This window comes from Python bivittatus, unplaced genomic scaffold (assembly GCF_059951505.1).
Source record: "Python bivittatus isolate LINGU-HERP-01145 unplaced genomic scaffold, Pbiv_v1 ctg000030_np1212, whole genome shotgun sequence".
Lineage (NCBI taxonomy): Eukaryota > Metazoa > Chordata > Lepidosauria > Squamata > Pythonidae > Python > Python bivittatus.
The window spans coordinates 1,662,120-1,678,121 of NW_028277031.1; the positions used below are offsets into that span (position 1 = coordinate 1,662,120).

Here is a 16,002-nt window from a genome sequence, read left to right on the forward strand (position 1 = left end):
TCCACCAGATCGGATAGAGTAGTCCCTTCCTTAAATGTCCAGGTCCCTTCCCTGAAATGTTGACATCTAACAAAACTTAGGAAGCGTACTTTAGGTGAGCCACCTAAAGTTGTGTTTTACAAGATGGGCAGCCATACAAATATTTTAAATAAATAAATAAAATCCTAAATGCCTTGAGGCCATCTTTCATATGAACACCTCTTTACTTTACAATGTCCTCTAAGGCCCTTCAGGTGCCCCATCAGCAAAGGAGGTTGTTGATGAGAAACGAGGTGTGGCGGGGGGCAGCTTAAGGATAGCACTCACTCACTCACATTTTGGGCATGCTATTAAAACTGTTCTGTTTGAGATTGAAGTTATTTGGTTTTTCATGCTGTTTTCCTCTTCCTCTTACTGGTAGTTGCTTTTATATTTATTGTTTTGATGTTTTCAGTTGTAATTCATGTCTTGGAGGTTCTCTCCAGCCTGAAAGGCAGCCCAGTAATCATTTTAAAAGGGAACAATGTGGGCAGTCCTGCATGCCTAAGAGGTCTTCAGCTTTCTCTTTGCTAATCAGCAGCCCTGTTTGTTCTTGTCCCTATATATGCAGCACACCTTATTTGCACACTTTTGAAATGGAGAGGGCTTAATGTGAAATGGCTTAATGTGTTGTGCCAATATAGCCATTACCATTTGATCATTCCAGCCGGAGAGAGACAGTTTGGTTAGCACCGTCTGGATGGTCTCATTTACCATCTCTTAGTCTTGTTTTTCCATAGGTAGCTGTGAGAATAAAGGCTCTCCCATCCATTCACACCTTCCTGAGCTTTTTGGAGAAATGTGACAAGTTAATGTGCTTTATTGTGCTGGGGGAATGGCTCCTTTCTCTCTCCCTCCCAGAGTTTTTGGGTGTGGGAGCAAACCAAATGAAACAAATAATGTTTTTCTTTGCTTGTAGGAAAATGCTGGAGACTTGTGGTGAAGCAGAGAATAAACTTGCAATGGAACTCTCTCACCATGAGATGCAGGTTGAAAAAGATGTTTTGGAACCACTGAATCAACTCACAGAGGTAAGCTGCTCCAGCCTGCCACCACTGACCATAATCTAGACTTACCCACTTTCTCATCAGGGAGAAGAATAAAAGCAGCAATATTCAGTGGGGTTTGGATAAATATAACTTCTGACAAATGTCTGTTTCCTGTTGTCTCTGCTTGCAGATGGAAATCCCCAATATTCAGAAACAGAGGAAGCAGCTTGCTAAGCTGGTACTAGACTGGGATTCTGCCAGAGCTCGGTAAAGTACAACTCTCCTGTTCCTTTTTGAGCTCAGGAAGTATCAGTCCCCTTCCTTGCAAGCGCATCTGCTCAACGGTTGGTCTTCAGGCCACGTCCACCCCACCAGACTTTCCCATCCACTTGCCACCTTTGGAGGAGAGAGAGTCTGCCTTGTCTCCTCACTTACCTCAGCTGCTCATGGGGACTGCCAGCTCCCAACCAAAATCCATGTATGCATGCTTGGGCAATGAGTACAAGAAGATGTGTCAGTGGAATGGATTTGACACACAAGATAACCAATGCTGTTTGCTAAGACAGCAGCACTTCTCCCACAATGTAATAAGCTGGCATAGAAGCCAGCTTTCTGCCTGAGTAGTCGAGTGGGGAAGAATCTATGGGCCTCCAGCTGAATTGCAGTTCCCACAAGCCCTCACCTATCAGCCACGCTGTCTCTGTGCCAAACAGCAGAAGAATGGATCCTCTGCTTTCTGTTGTGCTTTGATTAGGAGCCCATGTAGGGCAGAAATAGTCCCATATCCATTTGGCATGCTTTCTGTGTCCTATATCCATTTGGCATGCAGTTGGCATTACATGTTTACTTAGTTAGAGTTATAGACCAGACATCTTCACCATAAGTTCTGCTTCCTGCTTGCCTCTTCACAATCAGTTTGATTTGAAGATCCTGTTCTGCAGAAGATTTTTCTGAATGGTGAACAAAGACTCATCCTGGAAGAAAAGTACTTGGGCAGGGTGATTAGGAAGACCATTAATCATTCATAATGTCTTCTCCCCTAGAATTCTTTCTGGATGAGTGCTGCAAAAATAAATTTGTTTTCTTTTATACAGATGGAACCAGGCCCACAAAACTTCAGCTACTAACTTCCAAGGGCTTCCATCTAAGATAGATTCCCTTAAGGAGGAGATGGATGAAGCTGGAAATAAAGTAGAGCAGTGCAAGGTGTGTTCTTTTGTGAATTCTTACTCCAGTTTCTGATGGAGAATTTATGAATGTCTGGAGAAGTTTTACATTTCCCTCCCTACTAAACATCCAGGACAGAAGGTTTAGTTCTTGTTTGCAGGGGAAATATAACCAGCAGTCTTTTTTCATCTGGAGCTTATTTGTTTGTAACTTTTATGCCTTTAAACGATGAATTCCATTCAGGTCAGAGGGAGAGATTCCCCATCTTACTAACACCGGCCATGGCTTCCTAGAAATCTTGCTTCTAACTGATAAGTGTTTTTGATCTCCTATATGCACTCTCTAGAAGTAATAGGAACCAGCTTTTCAATCAAGCTGAATTATACCCGTTGGCCCTTTTGCTTGCTTAGCTTCGCTGTCCAGAGTTACATTTGAATTGCTGGAATTGGATACTCAATTCTCATCTTACTTCCTTCAAAGATGCTTTTTCATATAGTTCTCCCAGAATTGGACTTGCCCTCAGTTAAAGGTAGTATTGATAATATTCTGCTCAGTTTTTTCAAGTCTCTCCCAAAAAGAGATCAGATTCTTGGTCAGGTGATGCGTGGATCTGTGAAGCCAGTGAAGTGGCCAGAAGTCTACTGTATGTGAATTGCTGGACAAATATCTCCTCTCAATACCAACTATTCCTTTGGAGTCTAAGCAGCTACAAGAGTTGCTTAATAATTTGGATACAGGGAGGGATAAAACCCTTATAATGACAACTAAGTGCAACAGGTTAAAACTGGATCATAAAGGAGTTAAGTATTTAGTCAATTAACCTTCTATAAAGCTTGCCAAGTATTTACAGCCTTAAGATTAGAAACTACACCCACAGCTGTGATCAAGGGTAGATATTAGCAAATCTCTGTTGAACAAAGCGTTCTTGTGTTTATTCTCAGACTGAGGATTTACCACATTATCATTAGAATCCCCATTTTAGTTCTCCATGAGAAATATATGGAAAAAAGGTAGACAATCCACTAGTTCAGATGAAGAAAAAATACAGTGGTGCTTAGAAGTTTGTGAACCCTTTTGAATTTTTAATATTTCTGCATAAACATGACCTAAAACATGATCTGTTCTACACAAAAGTCCTAAAACTAGATAAAGAAAATCCAGTTAAAGAAATGAGTAAAAAATTGTATGTGTTCATTGATGTACTGAGGAAAATTATCCAAAGCTACTTATTTGTATGTGGCAAAAGCATGTAAACCTATAAGATTATAAGTTCATTTGAAGGGGAAATTAGAGTCAGGTGTTTCAATCAATGGGATGATAATCAGGTGTGAGTGTGGGAGGCCCTACCTTCCTTAAAGAATAGGATTCTGGGTATTCACTATCCACATCTGATCTTCACAACACAGCTATGAGGAGTTGGAGATTCCTGAGGACCTCTGAAAGTCAGTTGCTGATGCTCACCAGGCTGGAAAAGGTTACAAAATTATTTCCAAAGAGTTTGGACTCCACCAGTCCACTTTCAGGCAGACTGCATACAAATGGAGGCAATTCAACACCACTGTTAACCTCCCCAGGAGTGGTCAACCAGCTGAGATCACACCAAGAGCAAGGCATGTAATACTGGGAGGTCTCAAAGAACCCCAGGGTAATGATTAAGGAACTGAAGGCCTCTCTTGCATTGGTGAATATGAGTGTTCATGATACCACCATCAGAAGAACGCTGAACAATAATGATATGCGTGTCAAGGTTTTATTTATTTATTTATTTATTTGTATTCAATTTATATAGCTGCCCATCTCAGACCAGTGACTCTGGGTGGCTAACAATAATAAAAACAAACACTTAATACAGAAAATTAAATGTAAATACAGCCAAGAGATCTTAAAAAACCGTCAGTATCAGCACAACCATGAAACAGGGCCCTTTGCATGCTTGGGGGCCCGGGCATAAAGCCAGGACTTCAAGGCCTTCTGAAATGCCAAAAGGGTCAGGGCCATCCTAATCTCAGGAGGGAGGATGTTCCAGAGGGCAGGCACCACAGCAGAAAAGGCATGTCTCCTGGTCCCCGCCAGCTGACATTCCTTGGCTGACAGGACCCAGAGCACACCCATCCTGCCAGACCGGATTGGACAGGTAGAAACAACTGGGAAAAGATGGTCCCTAAGGTAATCCAGTCTCAAGCCATGAAGGGTTTTAAAGGTGACAACCAGCACGATGAATTGCACCCAGAAACACACTGGCAACCTACACAGCTCCCAAAGCAGTGGTGTTGCATGTGCTGAGTAGCCGACACAATTTACAACCCAGGCAGCTGCATTCTATACCAGCTGAAGCTTCCAAATGCTCTTCAAGGGTAGCCCTATGTAGAGCGCGTTGCAATAGTCCAAACAGGAGGTCACCAGGGCATGATAGTGAGTAGAGCCTCCCAGTCCAAGAATGGGTGCAACTGGCGCACAACCCAAAGGTGTGATAAGGCCCTCTTAGTCACAGCTGCCACCTGTTCTTCCAGCAGGAGCCATGAGTCCAAGAGGATCCCCAGATTGCGCACCAGGTCTGGGGCAGTGCCATCCCATCCAGAACCAAAGATGGAAAAACATTCCATCTTGGTACTGGGAGGCCCAAACACCCAAAGCCACTCAGTCTTGCTTGGGTTGAGCCACAGCCCATTGCGCCCCATCCAGGCCTCTACAGCCTCCAGGCACTGAGATAGGATATCCACGGCATCACTCAGCCCAGGGAGGAGATATAAAGCTGGGTATCATCATCTCGAACTGTTGGATCACCTCACCCAGTGGCCTCATGTAGATGTTAAATAAGAGGGGTGAGAGAACCAAGCCCTGTGGCACCCCACACAGTAGGGGCCATGGACTGGACCTCTCCCCTCCTACCAGCACTGACTCGAACCAACCCCGGAGGAAGGAAGAGAACCAGCACAACACAGTACCACCCACCCCCAACTCCTGAAGCCGGTCCAGAAGGATACCATGATCAGTGGTATTGAAGGCTGCTGAGAGGTCAAAAAGAACAAGGATGGAAGCAATGCTGTCATCCTACTCCCACCAGAGGTCATCCAAGAGCACGATCAATGCTATCTCAGTCCCATATCCCGGCCTGAATCCTGACTGAAAGGGATCCAGATAATCTGCTTCATCCAGAGCCCTTTGAAGCTGCCACACAACCACTTTCTCAACAACCTTCCCTAAAAAGGGGAGGTTGGAGATTGGACAAAAACTATCCTGATTTGTTGGGTTGAGCGATGGCCCCTTGAGGGGGTGCACCACCACCACCTTAAGAGCCAGCGGGACCACCCCCTCCCTCAAAGAGGAATTAACCACTGCCCAGACCCAATTACGTGTCACCTCCTGGGCAGCCTTGACCAGCCAGGAGGGGCACAGATCTGACACAGAAGTGGCTGAACTAACACCTACAAGAACCCTGTCCACTTCCTCAGATTCAACGGGGTTGAATTCCTCCCAGATAACCATGCAAGACTCAGCCCCTGTAGCCCCCGCTGGCCTTGCATCAAGGCTGGAATTCAACACAGAGCGGATACGAGCGACTTCACCCGCCGGATGCTCAGCATATTCCTCACAATGGCCCTGAAGGTAGACCCCCAAATTACTCCCTCCAAGGAGGGTCCAGTTCACCCAAAAATTATTCCATCTGAGTTCCTTCCATTGAATTACTCTGAGGAGGGTCCAGGTCAACTGAAACACGGCCACTGGGCGGCTATCTGCAGATGCAATAAGGGTGGAGAAAAAAGCCACCATTCTCCAAAAGAAAACTGCTGCCCATCTACAGTTTGCAAAAGACCATGTATATGAGCCAGAAGGCTCATGGAAGTATGTTCTATGGACAGTTGAGACCAAATATAAATTTTTGAGTTGAATGAAAAGTGTTGTTTGGTGAAAGGCAAACCTCTGCATTCCAGGATAAGAACCTTATCCCATCTGTGAAGCTTGGTGGTGGCAGTATCATGGTTTGGTTCTGCTTTGCTGCCTCTGGTCCAGGACAACTTCCATCACTGATGGAACTATGAATTCTGAATTGTATCAGCAAAGTCTATAGTACAATATCAGGGTATCTGTCTGTGAACTGAAGCTCAAGAGAAGGTGGGTCATGCAGCAGACAGTGACCCAAAACACACAAGTGGTACGACCAAAGAATGGTTAAAGCAGAAGAAAGTTAATGTTTTGGAATGGCCAAGTCAAAGTCCCGACCTTAATCCTATAGAAACGTTGGGGAAGGACCTGAAACGGCCAAGGGAGCTCACCAGCATCCCTGAGTTGATACTGTTCTGTAAGGAAGAACGGGCTAAAATTTCTCCAAGCCAACGTACAGGACTGATCAACAGTTATGAGAAATGTTTAGTTGTGCAGTTATCGCTGCCCAAGGGGGGCACACCAGTTACTGAAAGCAAAGGTTCACGTACTTTTGCCACACACAAATATGTAGCTTTGGATCATTTTCCTCAATAAGTCAATGAACAAGTATAATGTTTTTGACTCGTTTGCTTAATTGGGTTCTTTTTATATAGTTTAGGACTTGTGTGGAAAACAGATCACATTTTAGGTCATATTTCTGCAGAAATACTGAAAATTCAAAGGGGTTCACAAACATTTAAGCACCGCTGTATGCTTGCTTTTAACTAATTTTAATAAAGCATAATATGTAGCTTTGTTTATACTTACTGCACAAATAGATTCATCTAAATTGTGTAGAAATGGTAGAAAGTTTGAGGCCAGTATTGAATCAGTTTTCCTGTTTTAATTGTTATTTATTTGTTTGTTTGTTTGTTTGTTTGTTTGTTAATGGAGATAATGGTCTATGGTTATACACATTTAATAAATAGGCACATGAAATAATGATACAAGATACGGAGTTTGTTTCTTTCAGGGAGATTTAGGTGAGGCCCCTGATTTCTGGGCCTTATGTTCAGCTGTGAATGTGCAGGATGTGGTCATTTCCATGGAGAATACAGAAGATCGGATGGGGCTGTGGGTTCGACTCCCACTTCATCTCCAAACTTCATTGTGTCCTGGAGAGACAGTTCAGGATCTGTCTGCCCATTCAGTTTACTCTGCCAAATGTCCATGCCTATCACAGAAATAGGCATGCTATTTCTGCTGGGAAATGCAATGTCTTGTGTTGCTAACCTGAAGCTTCCTTTTTCTACACCCCTCCCCAAAATCTCCAGGACCAACTTGCTGCAGATATGTATAACTTCATTTCCAAAGAAGGTGACTACGCACGACATTTTGTCTCGGTGAGTATCTGCTCCCCAGGTAGAATGCCTTGTTCCTGGGACATACATTTTACCTGCTTAATCCTTCTGCCTGTGTGCTGTTCTGTTTATTCGGTGCTAACTTTTGTTTTAAAATATGGGTTTTGTTCTCAGTTATTAGAAGCCCAAGCAGATTACCATAGAAAAGCATTAGCAGTCTTAGAAAAGGTGCTCCCCGAAATCCAGGCCCATCAAGGTAAAGTAACTCCATGCTCTGCCTCCTGCTTTGCCTGTGCCATCTCTGCACTCTTCCTCCTCCTCCGCCTCCTCCTCCTCCTCCTCTTCCTCCCAATTTACTTCGCCCCCTTTCCGCATGCTGTCCTTCTTGAATGGAAACATGGGCGTTTTCTTAATGGTACATCTTCCAAAATTACCCCTCCCTTCTGCAGTTGCATCCCCGATGCCCTTCCAGTTCCCTATTAATTCACTAACAAATCACTAGGAATCCGTCTGAAGCTCTTCCAGAGCATTACTGTTCTTTGGACCAGTGAGGCATGACAATCCAACTCCTTGGCCAGTCCCCGGAGCCGTGCTCTCTCTCCTGGTACCTTGTGCTTTTCCTCAGTCAACATATTTGGGAACATATATGAAGTTCTTTGTGAAGTGTGCTCTGATCAGCATCTCTTCCCAGAGATGCAGGAGTGGAGCCTCCTGCTTGCAAAAATTTTGTGTTGTGCCTTGCCCTTAGAGCGGGGTTTCTCAACCTTGGCAACTTTCAGATGGCTGGACTTCAACTCCCAGAATTCCATTGCTGGCTGGGGAATTCTGGGAGTTGAAGCCCACCCATCTGAAAGCTGCCAGGGTTGAGAAACACTGGCCTAGAGACTGCATGGCTATACATGCAAAATATCCTTCTAAAAATAAAACATGGTTGCTGGGAGGAAGGCGCCATTGAGAGCTAGCAAGTAACGACCGATGTCCAAAATGATTTAGCGGATCCTGCAGTGAAGGGGAGGAGGGGCTATTTGACCTTGAAAAGACCTTTCAATCTCTGATGGAGGAATCCCACAGCTATCCCAGTAATTAGCTTGTTAGCTGGGCTACGTTATCCTAAGAATGCTGAATTATTTTTTTATCTGCTTTATCTTCATGTTTGCCTCTAAAATATACTAAAGGCAGTTACCAACAATAAAAATGACAAATATGAAATCACCTAAAAATCAGGGAAAATATCCAGTGTTTAATTGCTCAAAGTAAATTAGTCATGGCTGTGGCTAATTAGCCCTGAAATGACACATTTTCTACCGATACTCTAATTCTTAAAAAACAAAGCACTCCTTTGCAGGCCTCTGCATTGATGGAGGTAGTGTGTTTCATAAATTAATTATGGGAGGGGAGTCCTTCTAAACAGCAGCAGGTCCTGACCTACAAGGATGGGCCTTTGTGGTCCTTCTGATATGGCTGAACTACAGCTCCCAACTTCTGATCTCACAGCTGGGGCTGCAGGCCTTTGTAGTGGAGCAACATTTAGAGGAATACCAGTTTTTTGTCCTTGCTATGGACTGATCCTGGTGGTTGTGATGCATGTGCAGTCTTGCACAAAAGCACTGACCTCAGGGTTCAAGGGCGAGTGTCTCAGATCGCCCAATATGTTCAAGCCCAACCTGTTAGGGAGGTTTAACTCAGTGCTGCACACAGCCAGAGGGCCTCCATAGCCCCTTCTGTCTCTGATTCTAAGGGTGTCCCCAGGTATTCACAATCTTCCTTCACAGAGTGCTGAGGACAAAACAGCTTTGCAGGAGCACCAAATGACTCCGAGAGCTTTCAGACTTCTCCTTTCTAGTTCTTACTGAATAACTAACAGTCTGCTCGGGCGCCTATGTCTTAACCTTTTGATTTAGAATAGCAGAGAATTAAAATGCCGTTAAATGTACTTAGCAGACTGGAGAGAATTGAGATTATTTGTGTGGGCCGTTTGGCAAGACTCATGTCGCTCTCCAGATTGTGCCACCGAGAAAGGATATTTATTTATTTATTTATTTATTTATCTATCTATTAACTCAATACATATAGCTGCCTAATCAACATGCAACTCAGGTGGCATATGCTATTAAAATCAGATAATTAAAAAAAAATATTGCACCAGAGGGAACTTCCAGCAGCCCCAGACAGTCAGAAACAATCAAGATGGGGGCACACATGCACACGCACGCGCACGCACACACACACACACATACATATGACCCAGAGCCTGGGAGAAAAACCAGGTCTTCAGAGCCTTCAGAAAGGTAGGCAGGGTTGGGGCCATCCAATATTTGGGGTGACTAGATTGCCAGCAGTCTGATAATTGCAATTGAATAGGCTGTTGACCAGCCTCTAATTGGGCAGAATTGTCACTGTCTCTTTTCCTGGAAAGACACGCGGTGGGTAACCCCAATCACTGGGAAATACTTTGCTTTCCTCTCAAGAACACCTCACTTATGCCCTTTTCAGTGTGAGGTGGTTCTTCCTGCCATAGCCATCCGTTCTCATGCCTGTGGCAACCTGGTCTCCTTTTAGCATCACTTGCCACGGAGATCTCAAGAATCGGGAACACTAGAAAGAAAAACTCAGGAATGCTAACTGCTTAAGAAATTAAATTACCTGATAATAGATGGCATTCCTTAATCATTGTTGCAGCCAACCATTATTATCTTGTTTTAGTTCCTGGTCCGAAATCACAAGTTTTCTTGCAGTTGTGTTACATGGATGTGAACTATGTTTCTGAAGAACTGCAAAAATGGCAGGCAGTGACAAATCTCCCTTGGCTGATTTTCTCTCATTTGATTTTGCTCCATGAGCGTGGTGGTGGCATTCTGGCACTCACCCACGTAGTTCTGTTGAAAAAGCCCAGCCCCTGCACAGGAGTCAATTCTTTGATGAGTATGGCTGAGCTGTGAGCCTGGCCCACCCAAGTGCATCAGCCTGTGTATGGAGCCATCCAGGTTGACCCTCTCCCAGGCCATGAGCTTGGTGTTCTCACTTCTTCCTTGGGGCAAAATTAAAGGGCTCTGCAATCAAACCGTTCAGATCCTCTTGTATGATGCCTAATGACCACACTACAGATCACTTCCCCACCCTCTTCCAGATGGTGGTTTCCCAGTTGTGTGGCTGACTTTTAATTCTGCTTCTCTAACTAGACAAGTGGACTGAAAAACCAGCTTTCGGGACTCCCCTGGAGGAGCACCTCAAGCGTAGTGGCCGAGAAATCGCCCTCCCCATTGAGGCCTGTGTGATGATGCTCTTGGAAACGGGCATGAAGGAGGAGGTGGGTAAGGTGTCCACATGGTGGTGGCTCTTCTTTTTTCCTATGTGGAGCAGGTTTAGGGGCTGGGCTGGCAAGCACCCTTGGATCTTCTCTTGCACACATGCTAGGTGGGCCACGTCCGGTGGCAGCAGTGCCTTCCTGGCCAAGTGGCTCCCACAGGGTATGTGTTTCCGTATGCCGTCTTCTGCTCATCTGAGATGGCCATGGCACGTTGGCTGCCAAATTAACTGAATCCCTTGAGAGGGTTTTTGATGGAGGTTTTGCTGACACTTGAGCCTAAGTGGGTTGTGTTGTCTTGATGATGTTGGCCTGGTAATTTGGAAGCAGCCTGAGTCTTCACTTACTTGAGTCATTTTGGCTTTCTTTCTCCACTGCAAGCATCTTATGATAGGCAGTGTCTTAAAATAGACAGCTCTATTTTAAGAAATAGAGAAGATGGGGACAGTTTTCAAGCCCTCTTTTGCCATAATGCTCTAAGAAGGTTAGAACGATCCCCCGCCTGATCCTTCTGTGTCTAGTCTGCTTAATGAAATGGCACTACATGCCAGCCAGAGCTCAGTAGCCCCTGGAATGTCCCCAAAAAGCGTATGAACTCAGTCGAACTGGCTCTGGTTTCTTCCAGGATGCCTTGCAACATTAGCATCTTGAAAATGAGATCTTTTGCATGAAACGGGGAGATAAGTGGAGGGATCCTGGCTAAGGGAACGGTGTGCTTCCTGTCTTCCTCAGGGCTTATTTCGCATTGCTGCTGGAGCCTCCAAGCTAAAGAAGCTGAAAGCAGCGCTGGACTGCTCTGCATCGCATCTGGATGAGTTTTACTCAGACCCTCATGCCGTGGCAGGTAGGTTGATCCTGAAAGAACAGGCATGCCTCCTCTTGGAGGAACTCAGAACTGACCGGGGAGAGTTGGTGAGAGAGTCCACTGGAGGCAATACTTTTTTGCTGGTTTCAAAATTGGCCACAACTGATGTCCTCCCTGTAGGTTGTTTTTTTGTGTCAGTTTCTGCCCCGCTTGTTGAGTTGGCTCCAAAGGCAAGAGTATTTCTGCATCTCCCCTGAAGGATCAGATTAACAGTCTAGGGGTCCTCCTCGATCTGCCATTTACATAACTATGCGTTAAATGTGTGGTCTCACGGATGGCACTGGGGCAGGGGGGGCTTTTATCACGTTTGACTGATAAGCCAGTTGCATCTCTTCTTAGAGAAGAAGAATCCATTATCAGCTCTACACGTGCTGGTAACCTCAAGGTTCGATCATGATCATGGACGCTGATCACAGGCAGCTCTTGCAAAGTCTCCGGAAATTGTGGCTGGCTCACAATTGACAGCAGAGCGGTGAATGGCTTCCCTTCTAGGTGCCCCACCTCTCCCCACTGAAAGGTCTCCTGGTTGGCAGCTGCTTTCTGAGTTCCATTCAAGATGCTTGAAGCCATGCGTGGCTTTGGCCCCCATACCTGTAGAACCACCTTATACAGCTGCCCCGCCTCTTAGATCATCCTCTGTTGCAGGTTCTGCCATAGGCATGGTGTTCGTCTGTAGCAGGACTGATTATGGTACAAATCAATTCCTGGGGCATCCACCGGGAAGGTCAGAAAAGCCGAGATTTGTGGTGGCTTTGCGCTAGGCTTGGAGGAGCCACCATTTTGTTGACACCCCTGACTGTTTCTCTCCCTATTACAGTTTAAGAAGGGGTCCAAACATAGCTTTCCGTTCTGAACCTTTAGCAGTGTTTATGGATTTTTTCATTGTATTATCTGATTATATTTTTCAAACTATACCAAAGCAGCACTGGGATTGGGGAGTAGGTAACTTTGCCATACAGATCATTAAATATAAATAAACATATACTGCAGACATCTTTTTATCCCCCTTAACCATATAAATGCTTGATTTAAAATGTCTGTGCCTACCTAGAACCTCCTAGTGGAAAGGCAGCTAACAACCAAAAAGTGCATTTGAAAGTGCATTCTGCAGTTTAAAAATCAAGAGTAGGAGCAAATGATAGAATGATAACCATGTTTAAAAGATGCTTTTCTAATGATTGATGTGGGTTTAAAAGAGGGGGATTCCATTCCCACAACCCTTCTGCGCTGGGGACAGGTTGCCTTCATCGGTTTGCTGCGCTGCTCTTCTGCGGTAAACTCAACAGCTGTCTGGATTCTGTTGTAGCTTGACTACAGCACGCCCAGTTGCAGTGCCCGGACGGGTTTGCTTTGGCTCTCCCTCTCTGTTTTTGCTTCAGGCGCCCTGAAGTCCTACCTGAGGGAGCTGCCAGAACCGTTGATGACCTATGCCCTCTACGAGGAGTGGACCCAGGTTGCAAAGTAAGGATTGCTCCTTGTGGGATCTCTGGTTTGGGCTTGTCCCAGCTCCCAAAAGCTTTGGTAAACTTGTGCCCCTTCCTTGATTTTTCCGTTGCACTTCTTTCACTGTTTTTATGCAATCTTAAGACTTCTCTCTTACTCCTACATTGACCAGTTGGGGTTTTGTTTTTCATACAGAGTGCTTTCCTTACACTTGCAGGTAAAGGCTGCTGTTGCATTATTTTCCTACAAAGTGCTTACTATTTCTAAGCGATTAACACAGGATCTTCCAGTTTTAGACTTTCCCTCAGCGACGGCTGATAGCAGCTTTCCGTGCAAAGCTATTTTACACGGAAGTCAGACTGAGAGCCCGTCCCTTTCTTACAAGGGAAGGGGGCGGCAGCTGGATGGAGCTTTGTTCATTTGCGTAGGTTTGTCTCAAGAGAGCATTTCGTCTCTCCCAGCATTCAGGACCAGGATAAGAAACTGCAAGACCTGTGGAGGATTTGCCAGAAATTGCCAAAGCCTAACCTGGCCAACTTCAGGTAGGTGAGGCACCCCGCGCTTTCCAAATGACCTGTCTTCCCTCCTTGGTTTTAAAATGGAGAATTCCGTGGTGCAAAAGCTCAGAGAGTGTGTTTGTTTTAATCTTGTGACCTTCCTTGGGAATGTTTTGCGTTGTTTGCCGCTCTGAAGTTTGCAGTATGAACTCTAGTCTGGGGAGTGCAAAGTCCCAGAAGCCCGATTGCACTGACTGGCAGTAGCACTCTGAGATGGCCTGGGGGTGCCTGGTACTGGGCCTGGGATGTTCTGTAGGCAGAGCAGCGGCTCTGTGCTGAGCTGCCACACAGTCCCCCTTTCCCAAGCCCCACTGGAATCCATAGGAATCAGCCAACTATAGAGGTGGATCATCTCATCCTACCTTTGCGGTGTGCAGGCAAACCGTCCTGAGAAGTGGCTGCCCGGCCTCTTCATAAGAACCTCCAGAGGTGGGGAACTCAAAACTTCCATAGGTGGACTGTTCCACTCTTGTGCAGAACTTCATTGAGCAAAAGTTTAGTAAGGGTTCCAGCGGATACTCTGTGTTCCATGGGGCTCCCCCAAAGAGTTTCCTGCTCTTAACTGTGGGCTCCTGTCCAAGCAAGAATTGAAATTCACAGTGCTTTTGTGGAAAGTTCATACCGTGTTTCCGTCTAAGAGAGTGAGCTGAATGCCTTGGACTTTGGTTCTCCTTAGAGCCTGACACTGATGATTCCTTGCAGGTATTTAATCAAATTCCTTGCAAAACTCGCACAGTACAGTGACCTTAACAAGATGACTCCTAGCAACATTGCCATTGTGCTGGGCCCAAATTTACTGTGGGCCAAGAATGAAGGGTAAGTGTTGCGTTCTAATATTTTAATTGCCAAATCATTAGAATCAGGTTAATCACCACTGCTGTTCATTCTTCTGTTCCCTCTAGCAGCTCTTCTTTGAACAGCCACTAGGAGCAAATCTTGAGTATTTGTAGGGTTAGATTTTTGCCTAGCTCTATGATGAGAAAAGCCCAGCACAAACTAAATCAGTGCATATGAAATCACTACCAAGTATTTCTGTCCCATGTATTTGATTTTGTGTGGGAGAGCTTAATAGCATCACAAAGGAGATTTTTGTTGTTCAATTCTGCAAGTACTAAGATTAATTAAGAACCTGAGCCTGCCAAAGCAATCCATCTCTGCAGATTTTCAGAATGCAGAAGGGATAGGGGCCCACACAGGGGAAGGCTGTCTCCTGTGCGTCTCTGGAAGCCTGGGGCAGCATCTTCGGAACAGCTTCTCCTGAAAGGTTTGCCAGAGAAGAGGTGGCCAAGGCCCTCGGATGGAGTGGACTTTAAGCCCCTCACTTGTGCCCAGGAAATAATCGGTAGCCACATAGATGTTCCACCAGGCATCACATGATCCCTGTATCTGACACCAGTTAGCAAGATTGATTAGATCTCATCAGATTCATTGCTTGCTGATTTTAAACCCTAATATTAGCCTTCTCTCCCCAGCTCTCTTGCAGAAATGGCAGCAGCAACTTCAGTGCACGTGGTTGCTGTTGTTGAACCCATAATCCAGCACGCAACCTGGTTCTTTCCGGAAGGTAAAAAAAGTGCTATTTCTTCCTAACGTTAATCGCAATTGTTCCTTCCTAGGAGAACTGGTAGGCTAGTGGTAGGAATGCTTTTGATATTTTTGCATCCTTGTAAAAGCCTATTTAGAATACTGAGAAGAATGAGCTTGGAAACATCTTTTGTTTTTTAAAAATATTTTTGTTGAACATTTAAAGAGAAAATATATAAACAAAGAAGGAAGAACAGCAACAAATTGGGGGGGATTCGTTGTGAAAAAAAAGGATTTACAATTAATAGAAATTACAGTTTTTCAGTACATCATTAATTAATTGTAAGTAATTGAGTATATTATATCATTTTAAAAATCTGAAAATTATTATTAAACTATTAACAGAAAATAATTATCAGGAACCATAATGAGCGCAATATAAATCATAAAATGAAATTTTAAATTATGATGAATTCTGTTCATGCTGCTGAGAGTAAAAATTCTTATAAACTGAAATATTAAAACTTCATGTAGAGAAAAACCCAAAATTTGGATGTGATACAAATCCATGTATCAAATTATAATCTAGAAATGGTTTGCAATTTGGATTAAATTCTATGTCAGATTTACTTTTAAGATAACAAACTTATTCTAGACATTGAATTATATTCCTACAACTTGGTGAGCCATTCGTCCTTAGGAGGGATCAGACAACCTTTCTAATAAAAGGCATAAAATATCCTCACAGCAGTTAGGATGCACTAAGCTAATTCAGTATACTTTGTGGGAATATATAGTTTAGTAAAAATATTGCAGGTTGACAAGGACATTCACCTTTTAAGATTTGCTTCATTCTGATATGAATCATTTTCCAGAATTGTTGAGCTTTACAGCACTGCTACAAGTTAGG

General features: G+C 44.5%; 1 protein-coding gene across 4 annotated transcripts in view; it reads left to right on the forward strand.

Moving 5' to 3' along the window:
• Positions 1 to 16,002, forward strand: part of ARHGAP17 (Rho GTPase activating protein 17) — a 70,788-nt gene that overhangs the window by 43,815 nt on the left and 10,971 nt on the right. For all 4 annotated transcript variants that reach the window (XM_088152198.1, XM_088152210.1, XM_088152205.1 and 1 more), the window contains exons 5-15: positions 938 to 1,049; positions 1,198 to 1,274; positions 2,102 to 2,213; positions 7,373 to 7,441; positions 7,574 to 7,655; positions 10,579 to 10,706; positions 11,436 to 11,547; positions 12,948 to 13,029; positions 13,473 to 13,553; positions 14,271 to 14,384; positions 15,041 to 15,132. In XM_088152198.1, the coding sequence (XP_088008324.1) occupies positions 938 to 1,049; positions 1,198 to 1,274; positions 2,102 to 2,213; positions 7,373 to 7,441; positions 7,574 to 7,655; positions 10,579 to 10,706; positions 11,436 to 11,547; positions 12,948 to 13,029; positions 13,473 to 13,553; positions 14,271 to 14,384; positions 15,041 to 15,132 (1,061 nt within the window). The remainder of the gene's footprint in view (positions 1 to 937; positions 1,050 to 1,197; positions 1,275 to 2,101; positions 2,214 to 7,372; positions 7,442 to 7,573; positions 7,656 to 10,578; positions 10,707 to 11,435; positions 11,548 to 12,947; positions 13,030 to 13,472; positions 13,554 to 14,270; positions 14,385 to 15,040; positions 15,133 to 16,002) is intronic.